Raw genomic sequence first — 21,151 nt, 5'->3', positions numbered from 1 at the left:
AGGTCAAGGCTGCAGTGAGCCATGATCATGCCACTGAACCCCAGCCTGGGCAACAGAGCAAGACACCATCTCAAAAAAAAGAAAAGAAAGAAAATGGGGAAAGAATTCATAACACTGCAGATAGGATCCCAAAAAGTAAAGCTGCTTATATTTATTTCATATGAGGTCAAATGGTTTTAGATATTTTAATACACCCTGAGCTCATTGAGGTATATTAGAGTGTGGTAGCTAATGTTTATAGGGCTATTCACATTACTATGTTCAGTATATTCATATGAAGGGAGTAAAGAATATATTACATTCGACAAATTACACTTGGGTGTTCAAAAGTTGGTTCTAAAATTTACTGAACTAATATTTTGAGCATATATTATCTTAGAGCAGTATGTAGATATGTCCTGGAAATGCTAGTGTCTCCATTAGCCTTTAAAAATAATATTAAAAAATATATCCGTATTTATATAAATGAAAAATGACAATTTTTTTGTAATTTTTCAGTTTTTTGGAATTGTACGTTTTCAAACTTTACATTGAATTTGTGTATATGCAAGGAAGCTTATTTTGATTGAGAAAAGTAAGGGGTTTTTTAAAATTTGTAAACTATGGACCATGGGCCAGATTTGGCCCATTACCTCATTTTGAAAAATCCATCAGGTACGGATGGTTTTTCCACTTTTAACTGGTTGAAAAAGATTTGTTTAAGCTCTCAGGATGTACTGCTATACTTGATTAAACTTCTGTCATATTTTCAGACATCAAACTGTGTCTGCGAAAGAAAGTGGCTTTTGTCAGATTTTCTGATCTATTTATGATGAGTGGCTATTTTATGTTTTATCATTACTTACTTAACAGAAATAACCTATCACTTAGCCTGTCATATAGTAGACACTCCATCATTGGGTTGATGAGAGCTACAGATTTTGTTTACATAATAACAAATTCTGGTATGTACAGCAGAAAGTTTCCTATTTGTGTATTTTTACAGTTATTTATCAAATAGAGCCCCCCCAAAAAATGCCCTGAAATAAGACAGAAGCTAACCTATGGTTAGGCAACTTAGCTGTATCATACTAACATTGAAACAGGGCTCTTTTTCTACCACTAATGATGTTTAGTTGTGTTCACATTCTCTCTCTTCCTCTTCCCTTCTCCCCATCCACGTCAGTAGGTGATTTTGTGGATAACTTCTGAAGTTATAAAACTCGATGCTTTGATCTGTGCTTGAGAGAGATTAATTTGCAGTCTGATTTACATAATTTAAGAAATATAAAATCACAAGTTAGATAGTTTTTAAAATCACCTTTACTGAAGTATAATTTATATACAGTAAAGCATGCAGTTTGATTTTTGGTATTTGTGTTAATGACAGTCAAAATATAAAACATTTTCAAAAATTTACTCTTCCACCACTTGCAGTTAATTCCACCCCTCTTTCAAACCCTGCCACAGGCAGCTATTTATCTGTTTCCCGTCACTATAAAATAATTCAACCATTTAAAAATTTCTCATAAATGGAACCATACAGTATCTATTCTTTTGTGTCTAGCTCATTTTGCCCAGCTTGTTTTTGATATTCGTTCATGTTGATGCCCATATTAATAATTTGTTTATTTACTTATTGAGTAGTATTTTGTTTTCTAAATATTCTACAGTTTATTCATTTGAATAATTGTATAATTTATTTGAATAGACTTGTTTGGGTTTTTAGTTTGTTACTATTATGAATAATGAGTATTCATATACAGGTCATTTTGGATATTAATGTTTATATTTATTTCTTTGGGTAAATACCGGGATTTGGAATTGCTATGCTGTATGGTTAGGATGTGTTTAACATTTTAAGAAGCTGCCAAAATGATTTTTAAAGTGATTGGATTATTTTACCACTTTAATTAACAGTTAAAAAAATTCCAGCTGTTCAAAATCCTCAGCAACTCTTGGCATTGTTATTCTTAAATATCAGGCATTTTATTAGTGGGTATGTAATGGCATTTTCTTGTTATTTTTCTATACTTTTCCCTTATCACTAGTGGTGTTTAATGCACTTATTAGCCATTTGTATGTCTTTTGTGAATTGTCTATTCAAATCTTTTGACCAGTATTTAAAAATCAGGTCTTTCTCAGCTGGGCGCTGTGTCTCATGCCTATAATCCCAGCACGTTGGGAGGCTGAGGCGAGCGGATCACGAGGTCAGGAGATCGAGACCATCCTAGCTAACCTGGTGAAACCCCATCTCTACTAAAAATACAAAAAAAAAAATTAGCCAGGCATGGTGGCAGGCACCTGTAGTGCCAGCTACTCAGGAGGCTGAGGCAGGAGAATGGCGTGAACCCGGAAGGCAGAGATTGCAGTGAGCCGAGATCATGCCACCGCACTCCAGCCTAGGTGACAGAGCGAGACTCTGTCTCAAAAAAAAATCATCATCATCATCATCATCATCATCATCATCATGTCTTTCTCTTGTTTAGTGATTAGAATTCCTTTTATATTACGGATGTGAGTTCTTTCTCAGATATATGTGTTATCAGATTTTTCTTCCTTGCCTCTGGCTCATCTTTCTATTTTCTTAATAGCATCTTTCAAGGAACATGAGTAGTAATTTTGATGAATTCCAGTTCATCCATTTAAAAAATTTTTCTACCCTGTAGAAATGTTTCTGCCCCGAAGATTTTTCTTCTATATTTTCTTCTATAATTGTAATAACTTTAGCTTTTAGTTACAGGCTTATAATCTATTTCAAGTTATTTTTTATTTAGATTGTGAGGTAATGGTTTAGGTTCATTTTTTTCTTTTTTCTTTCTTTTTTTTTTTTTTTTTTGAGGTGGAGTTTCACTCTTGTTGCCCAGGCTGGAGTGCAATGGCGTGATCTCAGTTCACTGCAGCCTCTGCCTCCCGGGTTCAAGTGATTCTCCTGCCTCAGCCTCCCAAGTAGGTAGGATTACAGGCGCACGCCACCACGCCTAGTAAATTTTGTATTTTTAGTAGAGATGGGGTTTCTCCATGTTGGTCAGGCTGGTCTGGAACTCCTGACCTCAGGTGATCCACCCTCCTCGGCCTCCCAGGTGCTAGGATTACAGGTGTGAGCCGCCGTGCCTGGCTGAGGTTCAGTTTTTTCCTCCCAATATAGATACCCACTTGTTCCAAGCATCATTTGATCAAAAGGTTTTTCTGTTGGCATCTTTGTTTAAAATGAATTGACTGTATATATGTGAGTCTGCTTAACTGTCTGTTCTGTTATATTGATCTGTATGTCTGCTCTTGATTACTGTAGTTTTATAATAAGGCTTGAAATTCGATAATATAAGTTCTCCATCTTTGTTTCTCTTTTCAAAAGTTATACTGGCTAGTATAAGTCCCTTACATTTCCATATAGGTTTTAGAATAAGAGCTCTTCTTTTTTTTCTTGCTGCAATGGTTTGAACACATTTATCTGGCAAAACTCACATTTTCTTTTATATTTTTCTTCAGTGTTTTTTACTACTTGTTTCTGTAAGAAACACAAAATGGGTTTCTGATTTTTTAAGTCTGCTGTGTTAACTGATATTTTGGGGACACATTTTTAAATATAAATGATGAAATTTTCTTCTAAACTATAAACTTATGCTCCACATTAGTTCTTGGTAGGATGAAATAGTTTCTTTATATCATAGTTTTATGGTTTCCTGATGAAACATCACAGCAATGACATTACTGATTTAATATTGTGATCCTGTTGGCTGCTTTGTAAATACTGCTGGAGAACAGAACTGAGAAATTAGATGTATTTTATTTTGCAGTTTCAAAAGTTAAGAACTGGCCAGGCGCGGTGGCTCAAGCCTGTAATCCCAGCACTTTGGGAGGCCGAGACGGGCGGATCACGAGGTCAGGAGATCGAGACCATCCTGGCTAACACGGTGAAACCCCGTCTCTACTAAAAAATACAAAAAACTAGCCGGGTGAGGTGGCGGGCGCCTGTAGTCCCAGCTACTCGGGAGGCTGCGGCAGGAGAATGGCGTAAACTGGTAGGCGGAGCTTGCAGTGAGCTGAGATCCGGCCACTGCACTCCAGCCCGGGCGACCGAGCAAGACTCCGTCTCAGAAAAAAAAGAAAAAAAAAAAGTTAAGAACTGAAACTAGCTTTCATTCTCTTTTGAGTGGTGTACTTTTACTAAATACACATTTCAAAGTATTTACTAAAAACATTTTAAAGAGGACAAAACGTCATAGTAACTTTGGGTACAAAAATATGTTTTGTTTTTCAGCTCTTGTTATTTTCTCTACTAGATGTTCTAAATGAACAAAAGTTGATATTAAGTATATTGATTTTCAAGGGCATCAAGATGCATCTTTAATTTTAAGTGCTTTAAGGAGAAAGATATTTTATCACAAGGTAAACACTTGATATTCACAAAAGTGTTTCAGAATATAATCTATCACGTAGTGTATTTATTTGTTTTAGCTATTCAATGATAGCCAGAGGAAATAGGAAAGTAAATTTTTTTAAAGTAATTGTTTTAAAGCAAGATCTTGAGGTTTTATGGAATTCAAACAAAATGAGCCACCTAATAAAAATAATAGAATAAAAATATGCGTAGACTTTAAAATGTGGCTTCAGTTTAGTACCTATGATATAAAATCAAGTCCATCCATTAATTCAGAATAAGGTCAGCAGTTGTCTAGCAGGTTGCTATTAAAAAAAGAGTTTAAGGTCAGCAAACTTAATACCTGCAATCCAAATTTCAACTCATTGCCTGACTTTGTAACACTAAGAATATTTTTTATATTTGCAAAGGTTGAAAAAAAATGCAAAGGATAATATTATGTGATGTGAAAATTCAGATTCTAGTGTTCATAAATGAAGTTTTGTTGGAACCACTGACACTGTTCTGACATAAAATTAATAGATATTGGCTGGGCGCAGTGGCTCATGCCTATAATCCTAGCACTTTGGGAGACCGAGCTGGGTGGATCACTAGGTCAGGACTTCGAGACCGGCCTGACCAACATGGTGAAACCCCATCTCTACTAAAAATACAAAAATTAGCCAGGCGTGGTGGTGTGTGCCTGTAATCCCAGCTACTCAGGAGGCTGAGGCAGGAGAATCGCTTGAACCCGGGAGGCGGAGGTTGCAGTGAGCCGAGATCACACCATTGTACTCCAGCCTGGGCAACAGAGCAAGACTCCATCTCAAATAAATAAATTAATAAATAAAGATTTCACAAATTCCCTAACTACAATTTTTTAAAAATTACAGTGTCTCAATTCTAATATAAAGGAGAAATAAAAGGAAAATACTTTAAATGAAGATGATTTTAATTTATAAATACTTAGCTATTCTGTATGGTTAAGAAGATGATCAAAGAATAATTTATGACTCACTTGTTTTATTGCCATACAAAGATTTTTTTTTCCTTAGGTTCACAATGCTTAAGAGGGAGAGAATAATGTGAACAAGTTTCACACAGAATAATACACTTGATAGATGAGTTACATTAACCACATAGTGAGTGAGCTCCAAAATTATTAAAGTCTGGTTGCTCAATTAGGATGGAAGCAGGCCTCAGTGGAAAGTAAAGTTTAATTAAACATTGAAGTGTGCTTTTGTGTGAGCACAGCTGAGATCCGCAGCTATCTGTAAGGTCCCTTGAAGTGATGAGGGCAGTGCTGGTGTTAGAAAGCAAGGCTTCAAAGCTCCAAGCCATGTCACAACCTAAGCATTCCATCTTCTCAGAAGTGGCTGACAGAGTCAAACTTGACACAGACTAAGCTCTCAAAGTGCTGTCAGGCTCTTAATTATATATGTTTGAAGTTCAGTAGTTGAAGTCAGTAACTCACATATGGGATCTGAGGAGGTGTGTTATCACATTCCAGAGGGGAGGAGGAGAAGTTCCAAGTTCACGTGTGGGATCTGATAAGAGGCCACATTCTTGAAGTGGGGAGGGAATACACTCTAAATTCTTACTATAGCAAAGGGTATCATTCATGTAGCAAACTATGTAAATGTTTAGAATCATTTCAGAACTACACAGCAGGTATACCTGCATTAGACAATATAATGGATAATAAGATTCTTACACCTACTTATAATTAGTAAGTTTGGAATGTTCAGCAAATATTGGGAATGCAGGGGTAGTTTGTCTTTCTATGTAAAGTGGATTTCATTTCTATGCTCAGTTAATTATAGGATGTTCATTTGCATAAGGATGAGAAGTATAAATATTTTTGGAGGTATAATGTAGATTGTGAGACAATATAATCAGTAGGATTGGAAGAGTAAGGGCAACAATAGCTTTATCCTTCGCTCAGAGTAGAAACTTAGTAGGTACATTGAATCCTTTATTTCTTTCTGTAGTAATTAATAAAGTAATTTTTTAGTCACTAGACAGAAATACTACAATTCCCATTTAGGAGACTAAGACAGAAAACAAAGAAATCAGGTGGTCAAATACTTTGTTTTAATTAAAAATGCAGTTGAAACAACATATATCACAAAATAAGATGACAGATACAAAAGTAAACATGTGATTGATAAATTTAAGTAGGCTGAACTTCCTATCAGTAAGAAAATATTTTTATAGTAGATTATAACAAACCACAAATGTGTGCTTATATAAAAGAGTTCTTAAAACTTTGAAATGTGAAAGTTGAAAGTAAGATTTAATTCAGGCTAGAAAGCATGAAATCAGTCTCTCCTTGTCACATACACACACACACACACACACACACACACACACACCCATTATAATGATCAACGTTCAGTCTACACTGAAGTTTAAGTCTAATTGTAGATATCTTTATTATTAAAAAATATCTGTGTTAACTGTAAGACAAAATAAACACATTTAGTGGTATGAATCACATCTTAGTCCATGACAGATTAAGTGTACAAAAAGTAAATGTTAATAAAACTGTAGAAGCCCTAAATAACATAATTAACAAGCTAGAACACATATACAAACATTTATAAAGAGTATACCTTATTTTAAATTGTCCATGGAACATCAGAAAATGTAAAGAATCTAGATCATATACCAAATCTCAAATTATAGAATATAAAAATTAACATTTTCTGATCACAACACAGTAAAGTCAAACATTTATTACAAACTTACAAAACAGGAAAAATATACCACATGGAAATTTAATAGCTTCTTTGGCGACTCTAGGATCAAAATGGAAATCAGACCAGTGTGATGAAACTTCTGTGTATCAGAACCTGTGGGACATAGCTAAAAGTGCTCAGAATAGAACTCCTTACTCTAAAGGAATTAACTGAAAAAATACTGATAAAGAAGATATAAAACAATTTAATTAAACATCCAAGTAAAGAAATTAGAGAAAGAACAAAGTAAACTAAATAAAATAGAAGGAAATTAAATAAATATAAAAATAAGAATACATTATGAGAAACAATTACTAATCAATTCATGAGCTTTTAAAAACAAAAGATGAAAATTGTTAGTCAACCTAATCAAGTAAAACTGGAAGAAATTACTAGATGTTTGGCAGGGGATTCAGCAACTCAATTTCAGACAAGTTAACGATCCCTATTAGATTAAAATTGGAGCTGTCAAGTACACATGAGGTAGTAGTGTAGAGAGAGGCCTGGTTTGGGTGACAAACATTTGATAGTCATCAGTGCACTATATAGATTGAAAGCCATGAGCCCATATGATATCACCAGAGAAATCCAGGAAGATAAAAAGGAGGTGAGGTACAAGAGCTTAGCTTAGCTCTGAGATGCTTTTATTTTATTTTATTTTATTTTGTTTTGTTTTGTTTTGTTTTTATTTTTTGAGATGGAGTTTCGCTCTTGTTGCCCAGCCTGGGGTTCAGTGGTATGATCTCGGCTCACTGCAACCTCCGCTTCCCGGGTTCAAGCGATTCTCATGCCTCAGCCTCCTGAGTTAGCTGGGATTACAGCTGCCTACCACCATGCACGCCTCATTTTTTTGTATTTTTAGTAGAAACTGGGTTTCATCATGTTGGCCAGGCTGGTCTCAGAGTCCTGACCTCAGCTGATCCACCCACCTTGGCCTCCCAAAGTGATGGGATTACAGGCTTGAGCCACCGCACCCGGCCTGGGATGCTTTATTATCAAAGTGAAGATGAGGAGGAATGACCAAAGTAGACTGTGATGGAGTTGTCAGTAAGATAGGAGAAAAATCACTCTATTGTGGAAGAGAGAGTGATCATCTATGTCAGCTATTCTTGATGTTTAAGGAAGGTCAGAATTCGGATTTGACTGTTCTCTTTAGCAACCTAGAGGTCATTATTGACCTTCATACAGCATTTTCAGTGATGGAGGTAAAAGCTTGATTCCAGTGAGTTAAGGAGAATGAGAGAAGAGATTATGGAAAACTTTTTTTTTGTAAAATTATGGTATTAGAAAGGAAAGCAATAGGATAGTAGCTAAAATAGAAATACGATTATAAGAAGTATTTTGTTTTTTACTTGAAAAGGAAGAAAAACATGGAAAGGCTTATGGAAAAGATCCAGGATAGATGGAAAAATTGATTGATACAGGAGAGAAGAGGGAAATTTAGGAAAGAATCTTTGAGTAGGTAAGCAAGGATGGAACTTACAGCACAAGTATATATTTTGGTTACATCTAGGAGCACATGCGTTCAGAATGACAAGAAAGGCCACAGAATATATCAAAGCATGTTGGTATAAATGCTGATAAGTGGAAAATGTGGTTAGTGGGAGCCTTTGGAAAGTATCTTCTTGTTCTTTTTATATTTTTCAATAAACTTAAAAACAGAATAATTTGGCCGGGCATAGTGGGTCATGTCTGTAAATCCCAGCACTTTAGGAGGCTGAGACAGACAGATACCTGAGGTCAGGAGTTTGAGACCAGTGTGGCTGACATGGTGAAACCCTGTCTCTACTAAAAATACAAAAATTAGCTGGGCATGGTGACACACGCCTGTAATCCCAGCTACTCGGGAGGCCTGAGGCAGGAGAATCGGTTGAACCTGTGAGGCGGAGGTTGCATCAGCCGAGATTGCGCCCACCTTACCCCAGCCTGGGTGACAGAGTGAGGCACCATCTAAAAAAAAAAAAAAAAAATAATTTGCTGAGAGTGATTGTGAAGGTATGGGAAATTTGTGAAGAATAAAAAAAATTATGTAACTTCTTTCTATGAGTGAGAGGATGAGAGTAGTTTCCTATGAAGTTAGTGTCAAGTGCTCCCCTTAGGGATAGTGATCATGAATTTAAAATGAGACCAGGGAACATGGTTGCTTGTTTTTTCTCTAACCATTTTCAAATCTGCCAGTTCAAATGTAGAGTAAGTAGAGAAATTTATCTAGGGTTAGTTTTGCCAGGGAGGTAAAGTACAAAAAATAAGAGAATGAAAATGGTAACCGAGTACAAAGTTGTGTGAGGGAGTTACATTTACTGGCCATGTAATTTATGTTGGGAAAGAAGAAAGTAAATACATGACAGAATGAGGAGCAGTGGTTATAGGATCCAGAGATTTTTAGATCACATTGGCCTTGAGGGATTGTTGGAGACAATGAATCAACTGGAAAGAATGGAAGTAGTTGTCAGAAAGTGTTATGTCATAAGGTGAAGGAGGGAGTGAAGTTATTGGTAACGAAGAAAAGTGTTTAGGGTGTGGTCATGGTTGTGTGAAGTGGAAGTGGGCAGAATAAAAGATCTTTGGAGAAGAGGAAGTCAAGAAAACTGATAGACCAGGATATTAATCATCTATATATAGTTACTAAAATAACAATTATGAAAGGAATAATTTTTAAGAAAATGGCAGTGAGCTGAAAGTTAGAATTTCCAAGAACTCATGGGTTGGTAGAAGGAGCATCAAGGACACTTATTGGATGGTATATGTTACAGGAGATTTTGAGCTGGGGGGTTTCAGGGAGAAGAGAGAAAAATGACTGGAAGAAGCTGTGTGTAGTAAGGACACCAACTTTACTTCCCAGGCCTCTTTGAACATGGAATGTGGGAAGACTTTGAGGAAGCAGTATATTCAGGGGAGAGCTGGGTTTCAGTTAGAATGAGAAAGCAAAGGAAACATTTAGGGAAGAAATTGCGATTATTAATGGCATTATCTGGGTGGAGAGAGATTTAGCTTTTACTTAATAGAAAAGTACACATATTTTTTTGACCTAGCGCTTCATATTCTGGGTGTGTTTAAGAGTATTCTTGCTTATGTGGCAATTGACACATATAGAAGGGTTGTTGTTTTTTTTCCAGCATTGTTTAACAGTAAAAGACTAGAAATGTTCCTGTTTAAGTAATTTGATACATCCAGATGATGTAAATCTGTGCAACCATAGGGGACAAAATGAGGTAGCCCTCATATATGCTAATATGACCATCTTCTCCACAAACCTGAGGATCGTGTTGTTGCACTGCAAGTCACTAGGGTAGGAATTGTTCAGCTTCATTATAATTTATGGGAACATAAGATGTCCTTAAATGGCACATAACTGTAATTTTTTTTTTTTTTAACATTTTGGTTTTTTCAGCAGCTAGGTATCTGGCAAATAACTGGCAGTCTGGACATTTGATGGCTGAAAATATTCACGGTTCATTCTTTTCTTCGAATAAGTCCCAATAATCATTGCCTCCTGAATTCCTCTATCAATATTTTGTCTTATCATTTGACATTTGCTTATATTGTCTGTAATCTCTTCTACTAATTATAAACCCGATGAGGGTATCTTATTCTTTTTTTAATCCCTTTATGTTTAACTTGTTGCACAGGCTAAATTATTATGTTATTATCACTATATCTAATACAATGTATATTATTATTCTGTGTTATTATTCTTATTTTGCCTATGTATATGTTCTTTGAAGACCAGCTCGTTTGTTCTAATTGAAATTGCATGGCAAGTTTGCATGATGATTGAGATCATAGACTCTGGAACCAGTTGCTTAAATTTGAATTATCTGGTGTATCCTTGGACAAATTACTTAACATCAGTATATCTCACTTTCTTTATACAGTGGAGATTTGAAGCTTGTAAATTTATGTAAAGTGGTTAGAACAATGCTTGACACATCTCAAGCATTATGTATGTTATGGAAGTTTTAAGTAGTATTGATTGGAAGAAAGTTGAGTAACATCAATTCTTTTTTTTTTTTTTTTTTTTTGAGACGGAGTCTTGCTCTGTTGCCCAGGCTGGAGTGCAGTGGCCGGATCTCAGCTCACTGCAAGCCCCGCCTCCCGGGTTTACGCCATTCTCCTGCCTCAGCCTCCCAAGTAGCTGGGACTACAGGCGCCCGCCACCTCGCCCGGCTCGTTTTTTGTATTTTTTAGTAGAGACGGGGTTTCACTGTGTTATCCAGGATGGTCTCGATCTCCTGACCTCGTGATCCGCCCGTCTCGGCCTCCCAAAGTGCTGGGATTACAGGCTTGAGCCACCGCGCCCGGCCGAGTAACATCAATTCTTAATTTACTCTTTTGTATTTTTTAAAGATCTGCTTATCACTGTTCATTAAAATGGCCAGTTTCTAAAATTATGTTTTGTTTCTTTGAAGTTATAGTTACCTGCTCTTGAGGCACACTATCATGGTAATGAATGAGAATGAGAACTTTGACAACTGCTGTTACTTTATATTTTAATTTGATAAATTGGGCTCTAGCATCCAGGAACACTAATCCATGTTTGTTAATGCTTATAATTGCAAAAAGATATGACAGACAGTGGAAACACTGACAAAATTCACTGCTTGGGCTTATAGAGGGCTTTCATTGCTTCGTGCCACATTGTACTGGAGGTATGCATTAATCAGCTGTCCTGTGCGATTTCTTGCCTTGCTGCTTAATCACTTGATTAATGACCTTTTTGACAAAGAATAAAACTAGTTTCCTACAGCTGAATTACATATTTCAGCTGTTGATATAAGTCACTTTCTTTTAACAGTTGAAATATTTCAAAATGTGAAAGAAAAATGCAGTTTATGTCCCCAGAAACACTATTTTTCAAAAGTATACTTGTATGTTTTGAAATCAAAAACAAATTCTGTGAAATTGAATTTGTCATCGCAGTAAACTTTCATAAACCTGTTGTTTTTATTATTACTGCTGACAGTGGATGGCAGAAATAAACGTTGTATAACAGTAATAAGACTTAAAATTTATTTTTGAATTTAATTGCATAAGCAACATTTCAATTAATTAGTTTACCTTTGATTTAGTCTCAGCCTAACTAGTCACTGTTTAACTTTTGAAGTACTTTTGCTTGATTTACCAGATTTCATAATAAAAGTAATTGAAATATCATACTGTTATGTAAGAGGTCATCTGTTTTGTATTAGCTCTAGAAAGCTCTCTGCACCTGAAAATTACAGTGTCCATTTCAGTTAGCTCATCATCTGTTTTTAGAATCTCATTATGTTGATGTTTGAGAATATATGTGATTAAATATGTCAGAGATAAGGAGCAGATGTTTCAGTATCTGGAAGTACTTAAATCCTGAGTCTTAGTGATGTGGAAATTCTTCCATTAAAAAAGATGGTTGGGTGGGGGGGGGAGACTTGTATGTCTTTCTTTCTTTTTTAATCAGTATTTTCTAGAAATAATATTATCCTTTATACTTTTTGATTAATATTTCTGTTAAAATCTATTATTTTTACACTATAAAAAGATCTTGTAACCCCCAAAATATTTTTTAAAACATACTCTACAGGTTCTTGATACCTTAATATATTAAAAGCAAAACATAACGAAAATGTAAGAAAACAATAGCAATGAAGTCAAAACAAAAAGTTAACTGCTTAGTATGAGAGTTAAAAGTGAGCTAATGTCACTAAATAATAACATGTTGAAGAAAGAGAGAGAGCTGTCTTGAATAACAGGGTACCTAACAGCAGAAGACATAATAGACATATTTAGGTCATCATCTGAATTCTTTTGATAGCATTTTTACCTATGCATCAGTTTTCTCCCTGTAATGTATTTAAGCTATTATTTTGATAGGTTAGTGTTTAAACATACTATATATGTTAAAACTAATAGTTTAGTAATGGCATACTTTTACTGGCACAACATTGGAATGGTGTTGACTTATTAGCTGTGTATATGTGTAAGTGGATAAAAAGTATTTAGTGATAACATAACTGGTTCACTTGAAATCTCAGCTATACCAAAACCTCCTAAGTTAAAAACAGGATTTCAGTTCTGATAATAATTCTGTCCTTGACCAGATAAAGTAGTAGTTCTCCTTCAGTGACATGAGACTATGGGTGTAAATTGAGTTGAGATAGATGAGTAGTTGTCATCATTATAGTACGGTGCATTAAAATCCACATGGCAGCGAGTAGTAGCTGAGGCAGCAGTTCAATTGAGGTTGTACAAATAAATCTATTGCATTGCTATAGTATCATACTTTACTGGAGGAAACATTTGCTGAATTGTACTCTAGTCAGTGACACTTAACTGAATAAAAATTTTTTAAGAATTGGCTGGGCGTTGTGGCTCACGCCTGAAATCTGTAATCCCAGCACTTGGGGAGACTGAGATGGGAGGATTGCTTGAACCCAGGAGTTCAAGACCAGCCCAGGCAACATAGTGAGACCCCCATCTCTGTAAAAAATATTTTTTTAATTCTTTAAAATTTATATAAAATTAAGGAAGCGTTTAAAGCTGTAATGAAAATTGGGCATCTCAATGTGTGTCTTTAAGGGAAATATTCCTTCTTGTTGTTTTTTAAGACAGAATCTTGCTGTGTCACCTAGGCTGGAGTGCAAGTGACACAGTCATGGCTCAAATACCTGGGTTCAGGCAGTCCTCCTGCCTCAGCCTCCAAAGTAGCTGGGGACAAGAACATATAACCATGCCTCACTAATTTTTTCATTTTTTTGTGATGATCGGGTCTCAATGTGTTGCCCAGGCTGGTCTCAAGCGCCTGGGCTCAAGGGATCCTCCCACCTTGGCCTCCCAAAGTGCTGGGATAGCAGGCATGAGCCACCAAGCCCAGCCTGAAATATTCTTAATGTGTCTCTTTCTTATCATCATCAGTTCAGCAAGCTTCTTAATAAATCATTAATCATTAACTGTTCTGTGAATGGATATCACATGTAATCCATTAAGAAAATGGATGGTTTTTTTATTGTATGTAGGTGTTTGTATTTTTATGAATTAAATGAATGCTTGATAGATGCAGAGCACTAGCTAGGCATTTTGAGAGAAGAAACACACATACATAGATACTGAAGACACATTCATACATATTAGATTTTAAACCTTTAGCCTTTACACTTTGAGTTTTACATTAAGAGCTTTGATCTGTGATAAAGCATAGTAATTATTAATACCAACACTGAAACCGGACCACTTTGTGTTTGAATACCATCTCAGCCACTTACAAACTGACTAACTTTGAGCAATTTTCCTCACCTCTAATCCTCATTTTCTCATCTGTAAAATGTAGAGAATATTAATACATATATCACAGGTTGTTATGAGAACTAAATGAGTTAATACATGCAAAATGTTTTAGTAGTTAGTGAATGACTAATGAATATTAGGTATTATTATGTAATTAATTGTAGATCAGTGCGAATTCTTACCACTAAACCTCTAGAAAAGATGTTTAAATCATATTGAGGAATAATGTATGTGATGATTCATTTCAACTTTTACTACCATTGGGCTAATTAGATTTCTAGCTGGTTATATAAAAACAACTTCGTTTAGGCGCCAAGTTCTATAAAAGCGAGTATGATCTTGTACTTGCTTTCAAATAGCTTGTTTTGGAGCTTATATAAAAATGATCAGCAAGAGAGGGTGAATTCTCTAACACTAAAGGAAGGGAGATTATTCACTTATTTAACCTCTTTTGTGGTATGGGGAATGCATATTGGGGTTTTATAATTCAGAGAGATGTTTGGGGAGGGGGATTAGGTATGAATTTGGGAAAAAGTAATGATAATTTAATTGTTCTGTTGTATGCTATCCCCTTGTCATCACCCAATTGCTTCAGTAATTCAAATTATATACTAATTTATTAAAAATGATATTGAATATTGTGAAATTCTACCATCTCCACAAAATGGCAGGGAAGTAACTAGAATGTATCAAACATTAGTTGATAATTGTCTTTTGGCGTGCTTTTAGTATATCAAATGATTCACGCCGTTAAATCTTTCTCAGTAAGCTGTAATATGGTTATTAGAACTGAATGAAAAGCATGTCAGGTGTGTAGGAACAAAAGTACACCTGTGCACAATTGTGTAGATATACACAAATCTGAACCACTTTTAATTTGATATGTGTTATGAAGCCTGGTACAATTTGAAGGCATTTGAAGTAGATCTTTTATCCTTGTAGATAGAATTACTTTAGAAGTAGAAAGTAGCAAATTCTGAAATGGTGTCATACACTTTTTCCCCTTAGTATTGAATTTGACCGGGATTGTGACTATTTTGCCATTGCTGGGGTTACAAAGAAGATTAAAGTCTATGAGTATGGCACTGTCATCCAGGATGCAGTGGATATTCATTATCCTGAGAATGAAATGACCTGCAATTCGAAAATCAGGTATTTACATTATTTTCTTGGCATGATGTAGTATATATGTAACAATTTGCATGTGTAATTATCAAGAGATTATCTTACCTTTGCATGACACTTTTTGCTCATTCATGGTGAACACTATAATTGTACTATGTATACAGAGTATATATTATTACTTAGATCATCTTTCTTACAGATATAGGTTGCTTTTTTCCTGTGAGGTTAGCCTTTTTTTTTTTTTTTTTCCAGTTGTCAAATGAAAGTTCTTCTTTCGTTTAATCAAATAAAGTTGTTTGTTGGAGATGGTTGTTGGAGACTCCGTGGAGTACTGAATAAGGATTAATGTAGTTTATGAATAGTATTTGAACATCAGGAATTTTTCCCCTAGCATGCACATATCACAACATATTAGAATTGTTTCTAGTTTTAAGAATTTTTTTTACAAGAATATTCTGCTTTTCACTGAAGGAATGGTGTTTATGTTTTCTGTATTAGAGATTATACTTTATAAGGAGTGCTTTTCAAACCTAAAATACTCTTAAACATTAACAGTGTTTTAACAGTGTTTTAAGGCTCTACTCCTGATCTGCTCCCCAAAAAATCTCAGAAAAATTCTAGAATCTGCTTTTTCTTTTTTTTTCTAAACAAGCTTCCCAAGCTGTTATCATGAGCATTGGCTTTAAAAGAGAAATATATGAGGAAATCATCTAATAATAACTTTGTATAGAACTTTGAACATTTTCAAAATAGCCATCCTTGAACCTTTTTTATCTTTATGAATGACATACATAGTATGTTTCTTACAGTCTTTGTATAATTTGTTATATCTTTCTTTTTTCTAGTTCATTTATAAAAATACTATATTGATAATTGGTGAGCTTCCCCATTCATTTGTGGCACTCGTCATTGAGAATCTGTTATAGTTTATGTCCTAAATGAAGAGGATATAACATGAATTGGATACAACTTTATTGAATTCTTATATATCAGGCATTATCCTAAGTGCTTTGTCTTTAGCAGACCTATGAGATAGTTACCATTATTGCTCCATTTTATACAAAGAAAGCTGAGCACAGAAAGGTAAATAACCTGCCTAAGATTATATACCTTTATATAGCGGAGCCAGGATTCAGACTGAAGTAGTTTGGTTCTAGAGTCTGTGCCCTTAAACATTTCATGCTCCTTATTTATAAAATGGAGGCCACAATAGTAATACCTATTTAATAGGATTGTACTTTTGAAAAATCCCCATATTGCACTCAGAACAATACTTGGCCTATAGCAAGTACTCATAATGTATTACATAATGAAAACGTGGATTAGAAGGTTTAAATGTACTATCTACCTGTTCTGTAATTATACATGTAAAAATGTGCAATAGTTCCTGCTGCATTGGAATAAATGGTGAAAGCGCTGAAGGCTGAAAGCTGTGGGCCTGGGGCTGAAAGGATCAATACTTAAGGAGGACTAAAATAGATTTGGAGCACATCTGCTGTGAAAGTGAACTAAATTAGCCAGAGCCACAGCTAGTAAGTAACAGATCTGGAATTTGAACTCAAGTCTACCTAAATTCAAACTGTGGCTTTTAATTGTTCCATATAATTTCTACCAGAAATTCTAATTAAAAGTATTTAAAAATGTAAATGAACTCTTCTAGTCTCTGAAATTTAGCATCAGTGCAACTAGTAGAAAGCAAAAGACCTTGTGTTCATGTCTTAGAAGTTACCTACCTTAACTGCCTTCTAAGTAGCTTCTTCCATAATATGCATTCCTTTTACTATATGCATGATGCAGATATGTATCTCAGCAGAAGTTTTTAGATGTTGTAGACTTTTGGAGCACTTGAGAATAGCCAGAACCATAAATGATAAAAGTTTGATTCTAACTTTTAGATGCTTTTAATTGGAATTATAGTCGTAAGTTATAATTAGTCAAGTCAAGACTTTTGGGATGTAAATACAGAAACCCAATTCACTGTAGTTTATTTGGCTTATATGATTTGGCACAACTGGATCCAGGGGGTTAAACAGTATCATCAGGTCTGTCATTCTGCGAGGTATGCCTTGAGCCCTCTAGACAGTATCACCTTCACTGATAGACATCCTTTCCTCATGTATCAAAGATGGCCAATGATAGCTCTAGGCTCACATCCATCTTAACAGTTAGTGATCACAGTAAAAAGTGGTTAGGATCATTACTTGTTAATTTTTATTTTTAAAATTTCAAAATTATTGATACATCTTTTTCCAGGTATGTTGTGGGCAGAATAATGATTGTGAACTGATAGAGACCGTTTTAAAATAGTGCAAATCTTTCTGAACACATTAAAATTCTTTTTATCCCGTTGTTACTTATTTTTATGTAAAGTAACTTTTAACTGTATTTCTTTCAGCTGTATCAGTTGGAGTAGTTACCATAAGAACCTGTTAGCTAGCAGTGATTATGAAGGCACTGTTATTTTATGGGATGGATTCACGGGACAGAGGTCAAAGGTCTATCAGGTAAATAAGGGTACTAGTTACATGTTGTATGAATCATGTATTTATTTTTTTAAAACTTTTAGAACTTCATGTGCTTTATAATTACAGATTTGAAGCCACTATTTAGTACTTTTTATACCTGTGTAACGCCTATGCAATACCAAATACTTTTTTTTTCCAGTCTCCTTTTTTTGGTACCAGATACTTTCCTGGAGCATTTCTTCAGACTTTGGTCTTTATAGAATGCATCAAATAAATTTCTGAAAGCAATAATTTCAGTAAATGTATATATTAAAAGTTTTGGGCGTACTTTATATCACATCTTATTTGCTTTTCATTTGTTTTCTAGCCTGTTCTCTTTCCCTCTCCCCATAACAATAAATTGATATCAGTTTTTTTTTTTCCTTTCTTTATTCATTTTGAGATCTCTATTCTGTCTGAGGCTACTGTCTTCTTTCTGCTTCCAGGAGCATGAGAAGAGGTGTTGGAGTGTTGACTTTAATTTGATGGATCCTAAACTCTTGGCTTCAGGTTCTGATGATGCAAAAGGTACTATTTGAATCTCTTTCTCAGCACCTCCTTCTCCCTGGCCCTCCTAACCTTAATTCCTTTCATTGGCAGAAATACAAACATTTACTGAAACTCATGTCCTTTGTGATTATTGATTTTTTTTATTATCATTATTATTGTTTTGTTTTATTTTTTGAGATGGAGTCTCACTCTGTCACCCAGACTGGAGTAGAGTGGCATGATTGTGGCTCACTGCAACCTCTGCCTGCTGGGTTCAAGCAATTCTCCTGCCTCACCCTCCTGGTAGCTGGGATTACAGCCACACACCACCATGCCTGGCTAATTTTTTATATTTTTGGTAGAGACGGGGTTTCACTGTGTTAGCCAGGCTGATACTGTACTCCGGAACTCAAGTGATCTGTGATCTGCCCTGCTGACGGCTTCTCAAAGTGCTGGGATTACAGGTGTGAGCCACTTTTTTTTTTTCTTGAGATAGAGTTTTGCTCTGTTGCCCAGACTGGAGTACAGTCATGCAATCTCGGCTCTCTGCAACCTCCAATGCCCAGGTTCAAGCGATTCTCCTTCCTCAGCCTCCCATGTAGCTGGAATTATAGGTATGCACCACCACACTCGGCTAAAATTTTTTTTTTTTTTTTGAGACAGAATCTCACTCTGCTGCCCAGACTGGAGTGCAGTGGGGCGATCCTGGCTCACTGCAACCTCTGTCTCCCAGGTTCAGGTGATTCTTTTGCCTCAGCCTTCTGAGTAGCTGGACCTACAGGTGCATGCCACCATGTCCAGCTGATTTTTGTGTTTTTAGTAGAGATGGGGTTTTACCATATTGGCCATGCTGGTCTCAAACTGATCTCATGACCCAGCTGTCTCAGCCTCTCAAAGTGCGGGGATTACAGATGTAAGCCACTGCGCCTGGCCTCACCCAGCTAATTTAAAAAATTTTTTTCGTAGAAATGGGGTTTCACCATGCTGGCTGGGCTGGTCTGGAACTCCTGACCTCCAGTGATCCACCTGCTTCGGCTTCCCAAAGTACTGGAATTACCAGTGTGAGCCACCACGCCCAGCCTACTGATTATTTTTTAAAAATCCAAGCAGGGGCCAGGCCCAATGGCTCACGCTTGTAATCCCAGCACTTTGTTTGAGAGACTCAGTTGGGTGGATCACTTGAGGCCAGAAGTTTGAGAACAGCCTGGCCAACGTGGTGAAAGCCTGTCTCTACTAAAAATACAAAAATTAGCCAGGTGTGGTGGTGCATGCCTGTGGTCCTAGCTACTGGGGATGGCTGAGGCGTGAGAATTGTTTGAACCCAGAAGGCGGAGGTTGTAGTGAGTCCAGATCTCGCCTCTGCACTCCAGCCTGCATGATAGAGCAAGACTCTCTCAAAAAAAAAAAAAAAAAAAAAAATTCAAGCGGAGAAAGTGATTTCTCTTCTTGAGTGAATGAAAAATGAATATACTGCATCCTCATTCTAATGATGTTTTTAGATTCATTCCACATGGAGACATTTATAATTGCTGCTATCTTATAACCAAGTCCTTTAGACAGATATACCACCGAATAACCTTTTTTTTCCTGGAAATATTTAGAAATCTCTATATGCTGCATTGTATTTTATTAAATTTCTATTGTATACTAAAATCTCTTAATGAAATTCATTATATATCAAGGCAAAATTCTACGTCACTTTTTGCCAATTTAATTGACCTTTCTTTTCTGTTTCTTGTATATCCATCTTTACTATTCACTGTTTTCTGTTTTTTTTTAATGTGCTGTTTTGGTCTGGTTCTTTCTTCTCACTATTAAATGTATAAAGCTATGATAACAGACTTATTTTATCTTAGAATTACCACTCTTAATTTTTTTGCCTTTTTCTTCTTTTCTGCCTGTAACTTTCAGAGTATTGTTTTGATAGGCAAGGATAGCTCTAGCATTGGAAGCTTTATTTCACATCATGTTATACCTTTCCCTTTGGCCTTTTTAATACATAAAAGAAATAAAATAATGGAGCACAGCCTATTCTGTAAAAAGCTAAACAAACAAGACTGGACTGCCTCTAAAAAGTTTTGGGCCATAGAGTAGCAAGTTGTTTATTCATACTATATACAGAATGGAATATCTTTTTTCGTTGATTTAAGAAATCGTCAGCCAGGCATGGTGGCTCACACCTGTAATCCCAGCAATTTTGGACGCTGAGGCAGGAGGATGGCTTGCGGTCAGAAGTTCAAGACAAGCCTGCATGAGACCCTGTCTCTAAAAAAATTTTAAAAATTACCTGGGCATGGTGGTGTGCGCATGTAGTCTCAGCTGCTAGGGAGACGTGGGCAGGAGGATCTCTTGAGCCCAGGAGTTCAAGGTTACAGTGATTGATGATTGTGCCACACTGTACTCCTGCTTGGATGACAGAGCAAGACCCCATCTCAGAAAAGAAAGAGAGGGAGGGAGAAGAGGGTAGTGTGGAAAGGGAGAGAGGGAGGAAGGGAGGTGAGTAAAAGAGGGAAGAGGGAGAAGAAAGAGCAAGAAGGAAAAGAAAGAAAAATTGTCCTTGAATTTCTAAATTAGCGAGAGCACCATGTTAAATAGATATATTTATTTTGGTTTTTTTTTTTTTTTTTTTTATACTTTAAGTTCTAGGGTACATGTGCATAACGTGCAGGTTTGTTACATATGTATACTTGTGC

General features: G+C 35.8%; 1 protein-coding gene across 2 annotated transcripts in view; it reads left to right on the top strand.

Moving 5' to 3' along the window:
• RFWD2 (ring finger and WD repeat domain 2, E3 ubiquitin protein ligase) overlaps positions 1-21,151 on the top strand; it is a 263,804-nt gene that overhangs the window by 142,197 nt on the left and 100,456 nt on the right. For both annotated transcript variants that reach the window (XM_011962376.1, XM_011962375.1), the window contains 3 exons: positions 15,349-15,492; positions 17,861-17,969; positions 18,416-18,497. In XM_011962376.1, the coding sequence (XP_011817766.1) occupies positions 15,349-15,492; positions 17,861-17,969; positions 18,416-18,497 (335 nt within the window). The remainder of the gene's footprint in view (positions 1-15,348; positions 15,493-17,860; positions 17,970-18,415; positions 18,498-21,151) is intronic.

This window comes from Colobus angolensis, unplaced genomic scaffold (assembly GCF_000951035.1).
Source record: "Colobus angolensis palliatus isolate OR3802 unplaced genomic scaffold, Cang.pa_1.0 Scaffold59, whole genome shotgun sequence".
Lineage (NCBI taxonomy): Eukaryota > Metazoa > Chordata > Mammalia > Primates > Cercopithecidae > Colobus > Colobus angolensis.
The sequence above is the reverse complement of the archived record's forward strand: the minus strand, read 5'-3'. Positions and strand labels throughout refer to the sequence as shown.